Source organism: Chrysochloris asiatica, unplaced genomic scaffold (genome assembly GCF_000296735.1).
Source record: "Chrysochloris asiatica unplaced genomic scaffold, ChrAsi1.0 scaffold00302, whole genome shotgun sequence".
Taxonomy (NCBI): Eukaryota; Metazoa; Chordata; class Mammalia; order Afrosoricida; family Chrysochloridae; genus Chrysochloris; species Chrysochloris asiatica.
In genome coordinates this window covers 1,652,995-1,670,151 of record NW_006408820.1, presented here as the reverse complement: position 1 = coordinate 1,670,151, position 17,157 = coordinate 1,652,995, and the positions used below count along the sequence as shown (strand labels likewise).

The following is a 17,157-nucleotide window of genomic DNA, read 5'->3' as shown; positions in this document are numbered from 1 at the left end:
GGCACGTAACAACAACAACAACATAATGCTATGGGGCTCTGAAGTCTCAGTCTGAGGCAGACACCAGCACCACAGATGGTTCAGCTTCTTGCCCAGTGACGGAAGATGCTGCAGCTTACCAATCTGCCCATAGGCCATACTGATCAGCCGCTCATTCACAAGCTTGTCTGTTCTGGGATTTCTGGGCTGCCTCTTCATGATGTCACTCTCAGCTTGCTCATAAGCCAGAGAGATAGCAGGAACCTGGGGGTCAGGAGCAAGAAGGGATTTAAAAATGAAGAAAAATATCTGGTTTTCCTAGCATTGGACAGTATCGTTGTTAAGTACCGATGAGTCAGTTGTGACTCCGAGTGACCCTGCAGTACAGGGTTTCCGAGGAGTGGAATACTTACCATGTCAGTGCCCAAGTCAATGCAGAGGATGGTGACGGTCCCCAGTGGTAGTGGAATGTTTGCAATAATAAATATCAGGAAGGGGGTGATCTCTGGAATATTACTGGTTAGGGTGTAAGCAATGGATTTCTTCAAGTTATCAAAGATCAGACGACCTAGAAAAGCAAGATTTTTTTTTTTACACACTGCATAACTAGAAACAGGCATCTTTAGCATCTCTACAAAGTAAGTAGAAATAGGAACAGATTAGCAAGATCTGGGTGAGTCTTAAATGCATCGCTCACCTTCTTCTACTCCAGTCACAATTGAGGCAAAGTTGTCATCCAAAAGAATCATATCAGCAGCTTGCTTAGACACATCTGAGCCAGCAATCCCCATGGCAACCCCAATATCAGCTTTCTTCAAAGCTGGAGAGTCATTCACACCGTCACCAGTCACAGCCACAATAGCACCCTACTCAGAGAGAGAGGTTTTGTAAAAGTCAGTGAGCACAGGGACAGAACTAAACTCGTGCACTGGCCTCCCTCCTTACGACTGCTGCTCCCCCACTGAGCCTATACGCCGTCTTAGAACTGCACCCCACCCACCCAACTCAGGGATGGTACAGGACAGAGTAGAACTGCTTCTTAGGGCTTCTCTAGACTGCAAATACCCACGGGAGCACGAGCAGCCTCATTGTTCTCCCGCTGAGTGGATGGTGGGCTGGAAATGCCAACCTCGGAGAACAGCGCTTAACCTACCATGCCACCAGGGTTCCCGAAGCACCTGCACTGTTCCCACCAAATTACACAATTGAGACATGACACCAAACATTTTCTTCCATCATTCACAAGGAACGTTCAGAGTAATGACTAATTTGACAAACTGGGTGCTGGAAAAAAATCACTCCCCTTTAGGCACATCCTCTAATACTTTCAAGGTGAAGGGACAGGAGTCTTGCACTGGTCATTCACATCTCCAGTGTAATAAACTTAGGGCCCTGTACTGCTATTCCAGATAATTCTGTGGAGGGTTCAGGCTCTAGGCCACAGTGGGGACTTGTGTTGTAAGCTGCTTTATGGCTGGGCAGCTCCAGTGCCCTGGTGGCCCTGACCTGTCTCTGGCAGCCTTCCACAATGATGAGCTTCTGCTGAGGGGAGGTCCTGGCAAACACAATCTCGGTGTGGTACTTCAAAATGTCATCCAGCTGCTCAGAAGTCATATCCTTCAGGTCACTTCCATGGACCACACACGCCTTGGCATCTCTAGAGTGAAGACACCAAAGGGAGAAGTTGCCCGTGACTTCATCAACACTGTGTTCATCACTACCAGAGGGGATGCTGAGTGATGTCACACAGAGCACTCTGTCACCTTCCCTCCCTTCTTGATAAAAGGATACAGTGAAGTAATCCTCTACGGTTTAGAAAGCAGCAGAGCTAAAGAAGGACCAAATCTTCCCTGCCACCAAAGACGGGTAAGGAAGGGTTCCTGTCACAGCAGACAACTATCTTGCCCTCATTTTACTTTCCTCATGTGGACCTGGAAATTGACAAGGTGGCACATGCTAAGTAGTTCAATAATTAACAGCATGAGCCAGAAGCCATCATACAACTCCTCTATTTCTAAAGTACTTAGAAGCTCTCTAAGCCTCAGGAAAGGGAAAATACTTACCTTAAAAACTCAATGTAACAGGTTCTAGAAATAAAAAGTACCATCTATCTAAACGTTGGTCAGTACGATGTACTCTTACCACAAACCATCTCTAAGGGCTCCACAAACTGTCCCTAAGAGCTACAAGATTGCCTTTTGGAAATGTAGGTATGTTATCTGCTCAGGACAAGCCTTGAAGCCAACCACTGACAGAATCAGGCTTAAGATTTCCAACTACCAGTATTCAGCACATTCAGGGCAGCCTGTGATTTGGGCTTCTTTCTGTACCTGGGGTTCACCTGGCTCACTGGGATGTTGAGGCGAGCTGCAATGTCTTCCACGGTCTCATTGCCTTCTGAGATGATACCCACACCTTTGGCAATGGCTTTAGCTGTGATTGGGTGGTCTCCTGTGACCATGATGACCTGTATGTAACAAGAATTGGGACAATTTACTTAAGAAAAGTCCAGGCAAAAAAATCCTAACAAGTTTTTTATGAGGGTTCCTCAAAAACTTTGTGGAAAAATTGCAGTATCTTTTGATTCCATTTACCACAAATGTTTTAAAGCTGCTTGTATAGTAAAATATTAAAGGATGATTCAGTTAAATATAGATGCAGCAATGAAACTGATCAACACTAGCCCAACATGTAAATATGTAAATTCATAAAAAGAAAACATGAAGTCAGTATTCAGCTTCCAACTTGGTACACGATCATAATAGGATACACTCTCAAATGTACTAAAATCAGCAAAAGGAAAAAACTCTGGTGTTAGTGAGACGGTAGAATGCCTGTGCCCTACACTATTATCTGCAATCAATAGTTCATACAAACCATAAAACTCTTACTTGCTTGTTCTGAACAATAGCATACTTAGAAAGGATGTGCCCTTAAAGAAATAAAGTTGTGGAGGGATAATTTGAACAAAGCTTTTCAGGGCCGGTATGAGAGTGAAAACGTGTAAATAAATCAAAATCCCCACAAAAGGGGAGACTATCTAAATAAACAACACTGTATTTTCTTGTTGTCAAGTTCTGTTCAGTCAGTTTGGTCTCATAGCAACCTTGTATAAGGGTGTTTCCATGGAGCAGCTGCTGAGTTTGAACCACCGGCCTTCCGGTTAGCAGTCCAGGGCTGATCCTACAGTGCCACACACACCTGTGTAACAGCTACTTTAAAGGTAGGTACAGGGAGTATGCCAAACATTTCACTGAACAAAACAAAACATGCATTGAAAACTCGAGACACAGGCCAACGCAGAATGGAATACAGTAACTTGAGAAAAGTCAAAGTACAGCATTTCAATACTTCACAACATCAAGTCTTTCCCTCCTTTCAGTATGCTTACATTCCTTTGTTTTATTTTACTTCCCTCACCTTGACGTTTACACCAACATTTTATACTATTGATCTTTCCTGGTGAAAACTAAAACGTTGGAGATGAGAAATTAGTATTCCAGGTGAGAAAACCAGCTGCATCTCAGGAGCATCACTAAGCAGCCACATTTACTAGCTTCACACAGTAAGAGCCAAAGCCAGGGTGCCGGCAGCAGACGCAGCCCTACCTTAATTCCAGCACTTCGGCATTTGCCCACCGCATCGGGAACAGCAGCGCGGGGTGGGTCAATCATGGAGATGAGCCCGACAAAGCAGAGGTTATCAACAGGGAAATTTACATCATCGGTGTCAAACTGGAATCCTTCAGGAAACTGCTCATCTGGCAGAAGGAGGTGGCAGAAACCTGCAAGAAGACCAAGGAGTCTCAGGTTCTGTGCAGTGGGGAATGTGGCCTTCTACCGGATAAGAAGGTTAGAGTAGTCTTGTATAAAATCTAGCTTTATAGCAAGTGTGAGAGTAGGTGGGAGGGAGGAGAAAGGAGGACCCTAAACCTAATGTGCAGACTAAGTAATGATAATTTTGAGGCATTAGATCAGGAGTCTAGACCAGTCCAGAAATAATAAACGAATCAGAGTGGGCCAAGCACATCATTATGTATCTCAAGCATCACGATCAGGAAAAAAATCGAGTCCAGCAACTTAGCTCATTTGTTCCTAATGCCAAATTTGATGCATTAATGAGCACCAAAGTGGAGCATGTGCTAGTCCTCCAGGACAGGTGTGAATTAGATCTGTCTGCACAAGTGGTTGATCATTTAGTGTCACCGTTAACTCAAAAATCAAGATATAAAAGACAGTAAAAGTACAGTGGCCCTAAAAAATGGAATAAGGTACTATGTAGGCTCAAAGAAGAGAATCTACTTCTACTTTGTAATGGTGGAGATGGAGAAACAAAACACTCAGAAGAAAAAACATCTGGCAAGAGAGAGAGAGCGAACCAAAAGTAAGAGACTAAGCAATCAGTTGTCACCGAAGCAAAGGAGAATAGGGATGTTATATAGAATGAATTTACATCAGTTTCCCACTAAATATAATCAATGCTACTTTATAAAAGGGGAAAATAAATTTTCTAAAATCTCCGTGCTTTGCAGAGTAAAAGAAAGATGGCATCTCAACTGAGCATTTTATATTAGTCATGATTCCCTCCAGAACACTCACATGCTTCTACAGTGGTTAGGAAACAATCATATTAAGGCACCCTTGCCATATATACTTTGAAACAAGCACCAGAACTGACCAACATGAGACCAAAGGTCTAAGTACGACTCAGAAGCAAGGCAAAGGGACTAAGCAAATTTCTCCAATATCCATTGTCATCAAATCACTAGGAGGTAGCCTAACCCAGAAAGGCTTAAAAAACTCATTGTTGCGGGAGTGATTCCTACTCATTCAGACCTTATAGGGCGAAGTAGAACAGCCCTTGGATAAGGTATCCAAGACTAAATCTTTACAGAAGCAGACTGCCTCATCTTTCTCCTGAGGAGCAGCTGGTGGATTTGAACCCTGGGCTTTTCACAGTTAGTAGTCAACCACTGTGCCAATAGGGCTTTCCCCAACCCCCACAAAGACTCACTGAAAGGTAAGCAGGTTAATATGCTAACTAGAAAGTATCTAATAAAGTAGCCGTCTAATAGAGTAGCCCACCACCTGTGTACCTAGCACACGCTCTCCGAGGCCCCCCAGCTCCAGGTAGGCATTCTGAAAGGCATCTTTCAGATCCTCATCCAGGGGCTGCTCCTTGCCATGGAGAAGGATGGAGCTGCAGCGGTCCAGGATCCTTTCAGGAGCTCCCTTCATCACCAACAGGTGCCGGGGCTCAGACGTGTTGGGGTTCTTATGAATGGACAACTGTAAGAAACCGGGCAGATGTTAGCACCTGGCTGGATGTGGCAGTTCACAGCAGAACAGACAATATCATTTAATATCTAGGCTTTGTAACAGGAAAAGCAGACTATTTCTGAACTTTGAAGTTGTCTTATGCTTTGTAACATACTCTGCACGCTACAGAAACAAAAATAAAACCACCCAAGCATGATAAATGATGGAACAGTCCTACATCTGTGACACTTATTCATAAACTAACTTTTCCTGGAGAAAATTGGGGGAACAAGGGCCTGGCAAGCATGTTTGTGCCCACCCACCCACAACCCAAACCACAAAGGAGCATTCAATAGGACCCCAACAATTCTTAGAAGAGGCTCAACCTATCCTGCTGATGTCTACCTAAGTTAGAATTTTCTCTGCACAGGTTATGGGTTTACCTAAGTTACAGTTTTCATAGAAGTTTGAATAAGTTACTTTAGAAAAAGGATGTAATTAAGCTTGTAAAATACCAAATGGGAGGATATTTCTTTTTAGAGCTTTGGCTCTCTCTCTCTCTCTGCCCCTCCTGAAGTTCACCCCACCCTCAATCTTCAGACCTGGTACTTGTTGGTGGAGTTGAAAGGTATCTCTACAATCTTGGCATACTGCTCCCTCATCTGCTTCACAGAACCGCAGCACAATTCAATGCATTTTAAGAGCGCTGACTCAGAGGCGTCTCCAGCAACTGACCGCTGTGAACAGAGACATCATCTGTTAATTACCCTGGAAAAGCTTCACTGAGCAGGCATCAGTGAACAAGAGGAAATATTCCAGTCCTAGCACAGGCACAGGAAAGGATGGGGGGAGGAGGAAGCAGGTTGTTAGGGGTGACGAGTCACTTTAGCTCAGAGCCATTGCTGTTGAAAGCATTATCTCGGTAGTCCTCCTTCACCTCAAATCCCCTCCTGGTAAAAGAAGGGCAGGTGAAGGGGTCACCAACCCAGGAGAATGCTAACACATCCTTCCCTACCTGACTTCAACCTATTTTCTCTCTCTTTCCAGGGCCTGCTGGGAAATCTCAAAGCCAATGCTATTCCCAACCACAGTGTTCAGGTTCTGAATCTGAAAATACCAAGTGAGAAAGTAAACATTTACAGTGCCTTTCTTTGCCCTGCAACTTAAAAAGAAATAAATGCCTTTAGTTCTCAGGACTGAAGGTACACTGTCAGTGTTCAAGGGCAAAGGACTTTATATTCCAAACATAATTCAATGTGTACAATTATCTGGGTCTGAAGAATATGAAATGAAAGCTATTCTCACTTCCAATATTACAACCAGGCAACATTGCAGGTATTGCTCAACTGTCAAATTCTGTTAGATATTTTGTGCTACACACACATCGAGACTACCAAAATCTTCCCAGTCGCACACAATCTTTGTTATTGAGGACTACTTTAGAGCTTTGACAAAGCTGCATAAATAGATGAGCAAATTAATGCCTACTTACAAATACAATAGACCTGTATGATAAGGTGAAAAGACTCAGTGAGGTCACATGTACTCTTAGTACAATTAGTACAGCAGGATAGCACTGTAGGCCATTTTAGTTATCATAATGTCATTGAAATGGACTCAGGCGTAGCAACGATTGTGAAGCTGGCGCAAGACTGGGCAGTGTTTCGTTCTGTTGTGGACAGGGTTGCTATGAGTTGGTGCTGACTCAATGGCACAAAACAATAATGACGTCACTGAGAATGGACAAAGCCCTGAGATACTTAAGACTACACCATCTTGGCTACCTTTCAGAAAAAAAAAAAAAAAAAAGATTTAAGTCCTGTGAGTTCCTATTCTAAAAGTCAAGGGAATTTCCACTAAATAAGACAAAATGTGAAGCAGGCACCTCAAGTTTTATCCCAAGATAAACAACGTCATCCTCAAATCAACAGCAATTCGATGACAAGAAAATCTCCTTTAAAGAAGACAAGAGCCCTATCTTCACAGTAAAACCTCTGCACATCTGAGCCAGTTTCTTAGGCCACTCAGTCTATCTCCCCAACTCTGGCAGGCAGCTTCACTCAGAACAAGGGGACCCAGGGTTTCCGGCTGGGCTTCCTCCTTCTCAAGGCCTCTGCTGTATACCTCATAACTCTCTGTGACAGCGTTTGCACTTGAGCAACAAACCTCAGCCATTTCAAAACTCACAACAATTCCACAAGGCTCAGCGTATTTTTGCCTGAGTTTATTTTTGCATCATTAGTAAGTAAGCTAAGAACAAATAAGAGAAGCAGCTGAGCTATTTTAAGAAAACAAATGGCTTAAGGGATTTACTGAAATCGATTGTATCTTAATATGCGAATGTAATTATCAAGCAAGCCACTAACAAAGAAGTTTTATCAGCAGGTCAATACAGCCAGATCTCTAGTTGCTGTGGAACCAATTCTGAGTCAAGGCGACCCCATGTCTGTCAAAACAGCAATACTAGAGGGTTTTCCACGGCAGATTTCTCAGCCATAGACCACTAGACCTTTGTCCTAATGGAGAAAGGAGTGAACCTGAACCTATTGGTTAGTTGTTGGGGGGGGATACATCATTGGGGCCACCCAAGGGTGCTGGCTAGCTTACAGTGTTGTTAAGTACTCTCGAGTAGATTCCAACGCATAGCAACCATGTATAGTATTTCCGAGGAGCGGACGGTGGGTATGAACTGCCAACCTTGAGGGTAGCAGTCCAGTGCTTATCCTACAGCACCATACCGGCCTTGCTTGTAGATTTTATTAATTAGATTCTCATCAGTTAAGATTGTCTCTTACTCTCTCTTTCCTGTCTTCACAATACCTTCTCACTTTTATTCAACCTACCCAGCCCTGGAGATACATGAACTTCGAGATCTACAGACAGTACCACTTAAATGAAGCACAGTAAAACACCCCACAAGACAATTGTAACAGTCTACAATGAACAGCTATTTTACAGAACACAAAAACGCTGTGCTCTTTAAAAAGAATACTAAATAATTCTTATTTGGTGCTGTTGAGTCGGTTCCAATGCAGTTACCCTAACACACAAAAGAACGAAACTCTCTCTGGTCTGGTGACATCTTCACAATTCTTGTCATATTTGGGCCCATTGTTGCTGCCACTTGTCAATCCTCACCCTCAAAGACATCTTCCTAGTCAGCAGGAACTCCTGAACATACCTTAAGGATAGGCACGTTATCCTGGTTGGCCTGAAACACGGCCCGGTTACAAAGACCTGCAATTCGGGACAGAGCAAGCCAGGTGGCCGAAGTCTTGTCAAAAGAGACACCTGAGGGAGACAAGAAGCATGCGAATAAAGCATGACACTTCCACACTGAATGCTATGTTCTCAGCTCTCCCTTTAAAAGTCCCATAAAAAACTGAAATTATTGCCCCAAGATCATCTTTAAAACAGAAACCAAAAATAGCCCCTGGAGGCTTCTTAAAGATAAACAGTAGTTTAGTGTAACTAGTCAGGAATGTTTGCTTTGTGCATTATGCTGTCTGAAGAACTATCTATAGAGGACCAAACTGACAACAGCAACCTGAAAGACTAGACAGGGACCTTTCAGAGGAGGAACAACGTGGAAACTAAGAGGGTGAGAATAGCCGCACAACTTAGAAGAATGTAACCGATGCCACTGAATTCTACATGTAGAAACCGTTGAATTGCTGTTATGTTTTGCTTCTCAATAACAGCAGAAATAAATTTTAAAACAATCTGAAATGACGTACTCTCATTTTAAAGTTACTGAAAATGGATCAAATTTTCAGCATTTTTTCAATAATTTCAACAAGGCAAAGTAATATTCTACTGACATACAACTAAGTCTAAAACAAATATCCCTGGATTCTTTAGAGATGATAAAAAATTACCATGAGCGGAAATGATCACATTGTTTTTTTTTAAAAAACAGAAACCCACAAGATGAACAGGTGATACTCAAGGGGCGTGAGGTAGCTCCTGGTCTTACCACTCTGATTCTCTGTAGTATCCGCTTCATGGATTTGATTGTCAAACCACATGTGTGCAACTGTCATCCGATTCTGAGTCAGAGTTCCAGTTTTATCTGAACAGATGGTGGATGTAGACCCCAGGGTCTCCACAGCTTCCAAATTCTTCACTAGACAATTCTTCCTTGCCATGCGTTTGGCAGTTAGTGTCAGACATACCTTAAAAAAAAAAAAAATCAGGAACAGTGTTACCTCAAACTCAACCAGGCTGGAATTCTATACAGACCCCTGCTACACGCTAATATGGTAGAAATCTGTCTCAATTCTCTCCAATCTTCCTGTAAAGTCTGAGGAAGTAAGAATGGTAAAATGTATACGGGTCTTTACATTCCCCACTGGAAAAGCAATATAATATGCTCTCCCAAAAAGCAAAATAGCCAAGATTTACCACATTCTGGTTCCCTCCCATCATACTAAAAACACTCTTCTCTTTTTTCTCTATGATGACACTGGGGCAAGAAATAAAACTCAGTGGGAATTTAGGAACAAAATACCTATCTCTGGGTTACGTATAGTGCTATAGGATAAGCACTTGCCCATAAGGTCAGTGTGAACTGCAAGGATGGCAGTTCAAACTCACCAGCTACTCCTTAGAAACCCTACACAGGGTCTCTATGAGTTGGAAGTGACTCGGCAGCACATAACACCCTCCCTGTAAAGGAGCCCTGGTAACATAGTGGATAATGAGCTGGGCTGCTAACCAAAGGCCAGTAGTTCGAATCTTCTAATTGCTTCATGGGGAAAAAAATGAGTTTTTCTGCTCCTGTAAAGATTTATATTTCAAATGTAAATAACTGACCATACGGCTGACTGGAGCCCTGGAAGCATAGTAGGTTACAAGTTGGGCTATTAACCAAAAGGTCAGCAGTTCGAATCTACCAACTGTTCCATGGGGGAAAGAGAATTTCTGCTCCTGTAAAGACTTACAGCCTCAGAAACCCCAAACAGGGTTGCTATGAGTCAGAATCAACCCCCTGGCATACAACAACAAAGATTTACAGCATCTAAAAGCCTACACAGGATCTCTCTGAGTCAGAACCGAGTTGATGGCACACAATCACCATCACCCTCCCTATCAAAGCCTGCTGTGGATTTCTCACTACCGGGAGAGTGACAACGTTTACCATGTGGGTCTGAAGAAAAATGCCACAAAAACGTGGAATGTAACATAACCTGGGAGCCCAGCAGAAGAGTGAATGAGTCTTACACAAATATTATGTGGATCTGAGTAAGAGCTACATTCACCTCCCCAAGCCTTACCGTGACAGTGGCCAGCAGACCTTCTGGCACGTTGGCTACAATGATACCAATGAGGAAGATGACAGCCTCAAGCCAGGTGTACTCCAGGATCAGAGACAGAATGAAGAAAGACACACCGAGGAACACAGCCACACCCGTGATGAGCTGGATAAAATGCTCAATTTCTGCAGCAATGGGAGTCTGACCCCCTTCTAGTCCAGAAGCAAGTGTGGCGATACGTCCCATTACGGTGCGATCCCCAGTGTATACAACAATGCCACGTGCAGTGCCTTTAAAAAATAAGGGAGGGAGAAAGGGGCCATTTTTAACTGGAAAGAAGCCACAGAAAATGCATGGTTTTAAAAACGACAACAAAAACACACGTTTTTAAGGGTCAGCTGCTTGGCTGAATTGTACTGTTTGTGTTAAACAGACTTTGGGCAAAGGGATTTCTAGTCATCCAAAGAGGACAGTAGCTCCAGTACCCGACTTGAGGGGCATTGCCAATAGCAGAGGTACACTGGAGGTGGATGGAGGAAGAGGAAAACCAGCTACAAGGCTTTTTTCCAGCAAGTGAACCGCCACCTCTGCTCTGTGCTTCACTACAGTTGTCAGAATCGGAGCCAGTCAAACTAGAGTCATGTCCATGGGTTTTCCTCTCCCACTCCCCTAAGTTCTTTACTTTAGACTAATGCCTAAGATAAAGACCATGTCGTACTGAATACTGCCTTAAAATGGTCTACCTTCAACACAGTTTGTTGAAAAAAAGGCAATGTTCCTCGTCTCCAGGGGGTTTTCATTTGTGAAATCCGGAGACCTGGTCTGGGGTTCTGATTCTCCAGTTAGCGAGGAGTTATCCACCTGTATGTGAGAGAAGTTCAGTGTGTGAGCTTGCACTGCTCAACTCAATCAGCAGAGCTCATTAGCAGATTCTTTTGAGAAGCCTCTACCTTGCAGCCGTTTGCAGAGATGATTCTCAGATCAGCAGGGATTCGGTCTCCTCCTTTCACTTCCACCAGATCACCGACGACCACTTCTTCGGCATTGATGCTCATTTTCTCACCATTTCGAATCACGAGGGCTTGCTTTGGAAGGGGAGAATGGTTTTCTTCGTCAAACAGGATAAAAACAGATTCCAATAGGGAGAGGATATTGTGGAATTTTGGATTGATCTCACATCCTCATTATCTGAATACCTAACAATGGTACAGGTCATCCTTGTACCGATGCAAGTTAACAAAGCATGCACAACAGTGACCCAGCAAACAGTCCTCTCATTTTGTGCACTCTCTCTTTTGCTCAAGATAGAGGCATCATCTCTCGGATTCAGTCATTCAATACTTGGGAAAGTTTAGCCAGGCAAAGCCATGTTCTTGGGGCTGTCAAGTCATCAGATGGGACAAGGACAAAGCATTTGGTACCTGAGGAACCATGTTTTTGAAGGACTCCATGATCTTTGAACTTTTAGCTTCTTGATAGTAGGAGAAACAACCAGTTATGATAACGACAGCTGATAGCACCACGCCAAGGTAGAGCTGGAAGGGAGCAAACACGTTACAAAGCATTCTTAGTGAGGAACTGGGAGCATGCAGTCAACATCTGACTGATCAAACAGAGAAACCTCATGTTTCTCTTTCCAAAGTCCATATGCAGGAGGCTGAGAAGGAGTTAGTCACACGTACAACTGGAGCATTAACTGGATATTGATAAACCCATCTACCCTGCTTCTTTAAATAAGACATTTTCCAAATAGCATGTGACTTTTGAAGACTAGCTACTAAACATCTCTGGACAAGCACAGCATACCAACACTAAAGGCTGTGCTCTGTCATCCAAGGAACAGCAAAAGGACTTGGACCAGGAGCTCAGCAGAACACAATCAGTCCAGTTTCTAGGAGCAGCCACAAGGGAGATGGAGAAGACACTTGAGATGAAGAAAGGATGCTTGGGCTTTGAAGGCAACAGTTGCCACCAATTTCCCCAGTGATTAAATCCCTCAAGTAACTAGTGGTTACTGAAAACAAGTGGGAAGCAAAGACTGAAAGGACACCTTATAGGTACACGACAGTCTAAACTAGGACCATAAAACTTACATTATCATTTTGAGGATCCTCTTCTGTCCCAGCTTGGATGCCATAAGCCAAGAAGCAAAGAATTGCTCCAATCCACAGTAACATTGAGAAGCCCCCAAACAGCTGCCGACAGAATTTGACCCATTCAGGAGTAGTGGGAGGGGGAGTGAGGGCATTGGGACCATCTCGGGCTAGGATCTCTGCGGCTCGAGCAGGTGTTAAGCCCTGAGAAGCAGAGGAATACTAATGAGACACACTATACACTAGCACTTACCAGAGCTAGAAAGGTGCAAAAGGTGATTTAGTGAGGAAACCAAATTTCCCAAGCTAAAGAGCCAAGGTAAAAACCTGGTGGCATATCCCTCACCCCTTCGACCCCACCCCATAGCTAAAGCAAACGGACCAAGTTTTCTGAGGGACCCACACAGATATACTTAATACACATACATTCTGATCCAATCTAGTTTCTTTTAAGTTTTGGCTCAAATGACTCATGTCAAATTACCTTGCTCCCAAAAAGATATATTTTAAACAAACTGATTCAGTATTTCATATTTAAAGCTTGGCGTTTTCTGTGCACCACACATCTTTTGAGAAGAGGAGAAAAGTCTACACAACAAAAGGAGACCAAAAAAACTCTCATCTAGAGTCCAACAACTTTTTGCTTTTTGGGTTTTAACAGCCAAGTTGTAAGTCTAGAACTTAAAGCTTTCTATGGTAATTAGAGCATTTGCCTGAGGGGCAAGGGCTCAGAGATGTGCATGTTTTAGCTAGCCCCCAGTAAACCTGTCCAGTGTGAAAAGTATTCATGGAAAAATCCAACGGACTAGTGCCCTATATGCTAATAAGCCTCAAGACCAAGAGCTGCTAGCAGTGATTTTTAAGTATCTATCTACATGGTATCAAATTGGTGATTCAATGTCACTGAATAGCACATATAGAAATTGTTGAAATGGTATTGACATTTTGCCAATGACAAAAAAAAAAAAAAAAGTCATTGACAGCAGACAGTTGGATATATGTTGTTAAGTGCCAGTGAATCAATTCCAACCCATAGAGACCCTGTACAGGGTTTCCAGAGAGCAGCTGGTGAGCTTGAACTACCAATCTTGCAGTTCAAACAACTTTGCAGTCTGACTCATTAGCCCTCAGCACCACACTCCTATTAAAAGAGGAATAAAGATTACGTACTTTTACACTACCAAAATACCAACTCAAGAAAAAAAAAATTGATTTATTTGGTATCTGTGTGATTTTTTTTTATGTTGGCATAAGCTACAGATGACGAGGAAAGGGGGAAGAAAAAAATCAACCAGTAAGGGGACGGAAACAAGGAATTACTTAGGACTCTCTGGTGCCTTCACCCTCATGTTGTTATCATCCCCAGATAGGATGAAAAAACACTGGTGCCCAGTCTACACAATAGACACTGAATTAAAAGCTTTAATGTGCTTATGACAAATTGTTTTGGCTATTTTAACTCCAATTGATTACAAGTAAGAAAAAACACGCACAGCATCTGAGTAACTGGCTTAGGATCACCGAGAACATGCTTTACAAGAGTCTAGTAACAACTCAGGGCTGTAATGCACTTAGAGGCTGTCTGGCATTCAGTGGGCAACTGTTAGCTCATTCTTCGCAGAGTCACAACCTCCTGTCTTTGAATGCAGGAAACTGCCTGTTTTAGTAAGCTAGGCATTAGCTTGGCATTTAAGTTTTAGGAAGTGTAAAGAAATAATGAACCCCATTGCTAAATGCTGACTTTTATATTGTCTAGAGAAAATTTAGTTATCAAAACCCCCTAGATAACAAGTATACACAACACATTGTTATTTGTGTTGTGTGTAGAACAGGTTTCTAAATAATGATAGAACAACCTACGTCTGACATACTGCAATGATCTAACTGGGGGAAGCACAAAAATCTGAATCTGAGTCAATGAACTGAAATATTCAACTCAATTTAACAGCCACAGAAAGAAGACTGGCGAAAGTTCACAGAGTCGTTCAGATTCAAATCCTGGCACTCCAATCACAGGCTCTTGAAAACACTGCCCACTCCAGGGAAAACCGAATAGTAGCATGGAAAAGCCCATACTCTGTGCTTGTCACACAGTAGGTATTCAGATGGTAGTTCCTACAGTCCTCCCCCAAGATACAGGGAGATTGCTGTCATTGTTGTGTTGTGTGGTGCAGTAGGTCCCGACTCATAGCGAACTTGTATAGGGTTTTCCAGGGAGTGGCTGCTGGATTTGAACTGCCAGTCTTGCTGTTAGCAGTCCAGTGTTTATGCTACAGTGCCACACCAGGGCTTCAGAGGGAGATCAGAAGTGTGTAAAGCAAGGTTCAACTTAGAACGTACTCGGCTCAAGTCTGTTCCGTATTTGCGATGAAGCTCATCAAGACTAAGTTTATGGTCATCCTATGTGGAAAAAAACAACAGAGAGAGAATTAAAGAATGTAGCATAAACAAGGATTAATTAGTATTGATATTCAATATTATTGTTAATACTATTAGTACTATCATGAATCCTCATTACACTATCACTAAAATTTTTCCTTCATGTAGAAGTTGATGTACTTTTAACCTAAGGATGGTTGGTCTACAGGATAGAAATCTACCATCAATACTGAAAAACTCAAACACACACTGAAACCTAGTAAAACCTCATTTGCCTTCTTCAGGCACTAGACAGATCCTTATTCTTACTGCTGTTGTTGTTGTTGTTGTAAAGTGCCATTAGGTCGGTTCCAACTCATAGTGACCCTGTTATAGGGTTTTTCTAAGGAGCAGCTGGTGTGTTTGAACTGCTGACTTTGTGTGGTTCAAAGTCCAATGCTGACTTTACAGTGCAGCACCAGGAGGCCTTTTGTGTTAGGTGCCATCAAGAAAGCTCTGACTCAACCTGAAAGCAACCCTATGCACAGCAGAACGAAACACTGCGCAGTCGTGTGCCATCTCCAGAGTCATGTGAAGCTTGAGCCCACTCCTGCTGCTACTGTGTCCATCCATCTCACTGGGGGTCTTCCTTGTTTTTGGTAACCGTCCACTTTACCAAGCATGATGTCCTTCACCAGTCACTGACCACTCTCAACATGCTCAAAGAACAATTCTCACACAGGTTGAGTCTTTGGAGGTGGCTTCCATAGCCTAGATTTTCAGTTATGGTCAGAATTATTAACCTTTTCAAACCTTAACAGCTTTGAAAGCAAAAATTTTCAGTATCACCCTCTGTATCTCTTACTTGCTCTGATCTCTTTACTTTAAAAATAAAGGAAGTCTCTCACTGAAAAATAGGAAGAAGTCTTTTATCCTCAAAGATGTGATTAAAAAAAAAACACCCCTCCCACCCAGCACTTACCATAGAAACCTCTTTCTTGAGCTCATCCATGTCCCTCTCTTTCTTGGCCTTCTTTTTGTCGCCATGCTCTGAAACGGCTGCAGGTTCATATTTATCACGTCCAACCTACAGGAGGAATGCGGGGTAGGATTGATTGTCAATTATAAATACCATCTCACAAATGACGATTTTACTGCAAGGGATTTTGGTAGCTTTGAAGATAGCCGTCCTCTAAACAGTCACTGGGATAATTCATGAAAATTCAATGTGCTTATGCTTTGTATTAAGGAATGCAGTCTATTGCTAATACTGTCAATCTCTATCCAAGGGCATTAAAGCTAGAGGGAAAGTCATGGCAGGCCTCTGAGTGGGCCCTGCCATAACCTCTCCCTCGTGGCTCTATCAGGGGTGTGCTGCCAAAACCCTCCACTGGAAAGAATGAAACTATCTTTCCATTATTAACATCAACAACAGCATGGCACTTGTGTTTAAATTCTTAGCTTTGCAAAGATGTTATCAAATTTAAATATCTTTAAATATTCACTTAAGAGCACTGACCTTTTTCTCTTTTTTTTTCCCAAAGTAACCAAGCCCTTAAACTTTCTTAAATAACACAAAGAAGGTCCCCACCCCGATTCTGCAGCCTGAAAATAAAACCCCCAAAATGAAAATCACTGAAAATGTTTTGACATAAGCAGGATGTTGGAAAAGCATGTGCATTATCACACAATTCACAGGATCCACCTACGCCTCTTGAAAACTGGAACAATTTTTAAAGAAAACATTGATTCTATAGTTTAAATTTAGATTGTTCCACTCCCTCACCCCATTTAAAAGGCTGAACTCAGTGCTCCAAAGCTCAGACAGTAGAAGAGAGAGGCCTCTCACCTCCCCCCATGAGATGCCTCCCACAACAAGGACAATTTAAGAATGGCAAACCAAGTAAATATTAGTGATTTTCTTAAAAGAGGTGGCATGTGGTACTATTACTCTTATTTTTTGTGCATCTTCTGAGATGCACTATCTCTTGGCTCACCCTCATTGTTTTTGTTAAGTGCCTGAATAGGGTTTCTGAGGAGCGGCGGGTGAGCTTGAACTGCCGACCTTGCAGTTCAAACCTACCTTGTAGTCCAGCGCATTAACCCATAGTGCCACACAAGGACTCCTTTGTTGTTAAGTGCCATCAAGTCAGTTCCAACCCATAACAACCCTGTACAAGGTTTCCAAGGAGCATCTGGTGAACTTGAAGCGCT

The 17,157-nt window shown here is 42.8% G+C and overlaps 1 protein-coding gene across 3 annotated transcripts in view; it reads right to left on the bottom strand.

The window, feature by feature from the left end:
- The window catches only part of ATP1A1 (ATPase, Na+/K+ transporting, alpha 1 polypeptide), a 33,995-nt gene that overhangs the window by 4,833 nt on the left and 12,005 nt on the right, over window positions 1-17,157 (bottom strand). The window contains exons 2-18 of one of the 3 annotated variants that reach the window (XM_006874800.1): window positions 15,926-16,030; window positions 14,926-14,985; window positions 12,586-12,789; window positions 11,914-12,027; window positions 11,443-11,577; window positions 11,236-11,353; window positions 10,514-10,782; window positions 9,214-9,412; window positions 8,419-8,528; window positions 5,840-5,974; window positions 5,075-5,267; window positions 3,588-3,763; window positions 2,310-2,446; window positions 1,486-1,636; window positions 677-845; window positions 393-547; window positions 120-243 (exon numbers count right to left, since the gene is read on the bottom strand). In XM_006874800.1, the coding sequence (XP_006874862.1) occupies window positions 120-243; window positions 393-547; window positions 677-845; window positions 1,486-1,636; window positions 2,310-2,446; window positions 3,588-3,763; window positions 5,075-5,267; window positions 5,840-5,974; window positions 8,419-8,528; window positions 9,214-9,412; window positions 10,514-10,782; window positions 11,236-11,353; window positions 11,443-11,577; window positions 11,914-12,027; window positions 12,586-12,789; window positions 14,926-14,985; window positions 15,926-16,030 (2,554 nt within the window). Of the gene's footprint in view, window positions 1-119; window positions 244-392; window positions 548-676; window positions 846-1,485; window positions 1,637-2,309; window positions 2,447-3,587; window positions 3,764-5,074; window positions 5,268-5,839; window positions 5,975-8,418; window positions 8,529-9,213; window positions 9,413-10,513; window positions 10,783-11,235; window positions 11,354-11,442; window positions 11,601-11,913; window positions 12,028-12,585; window positions 12,790-14,921; window positions 14,986-15,921; window positions 16,031-17,157 lie in introns of those variants that run through there. The other 2 variants (XM_006874801.1, XM_006874802.1) reach the window with 2 other exon arrangements.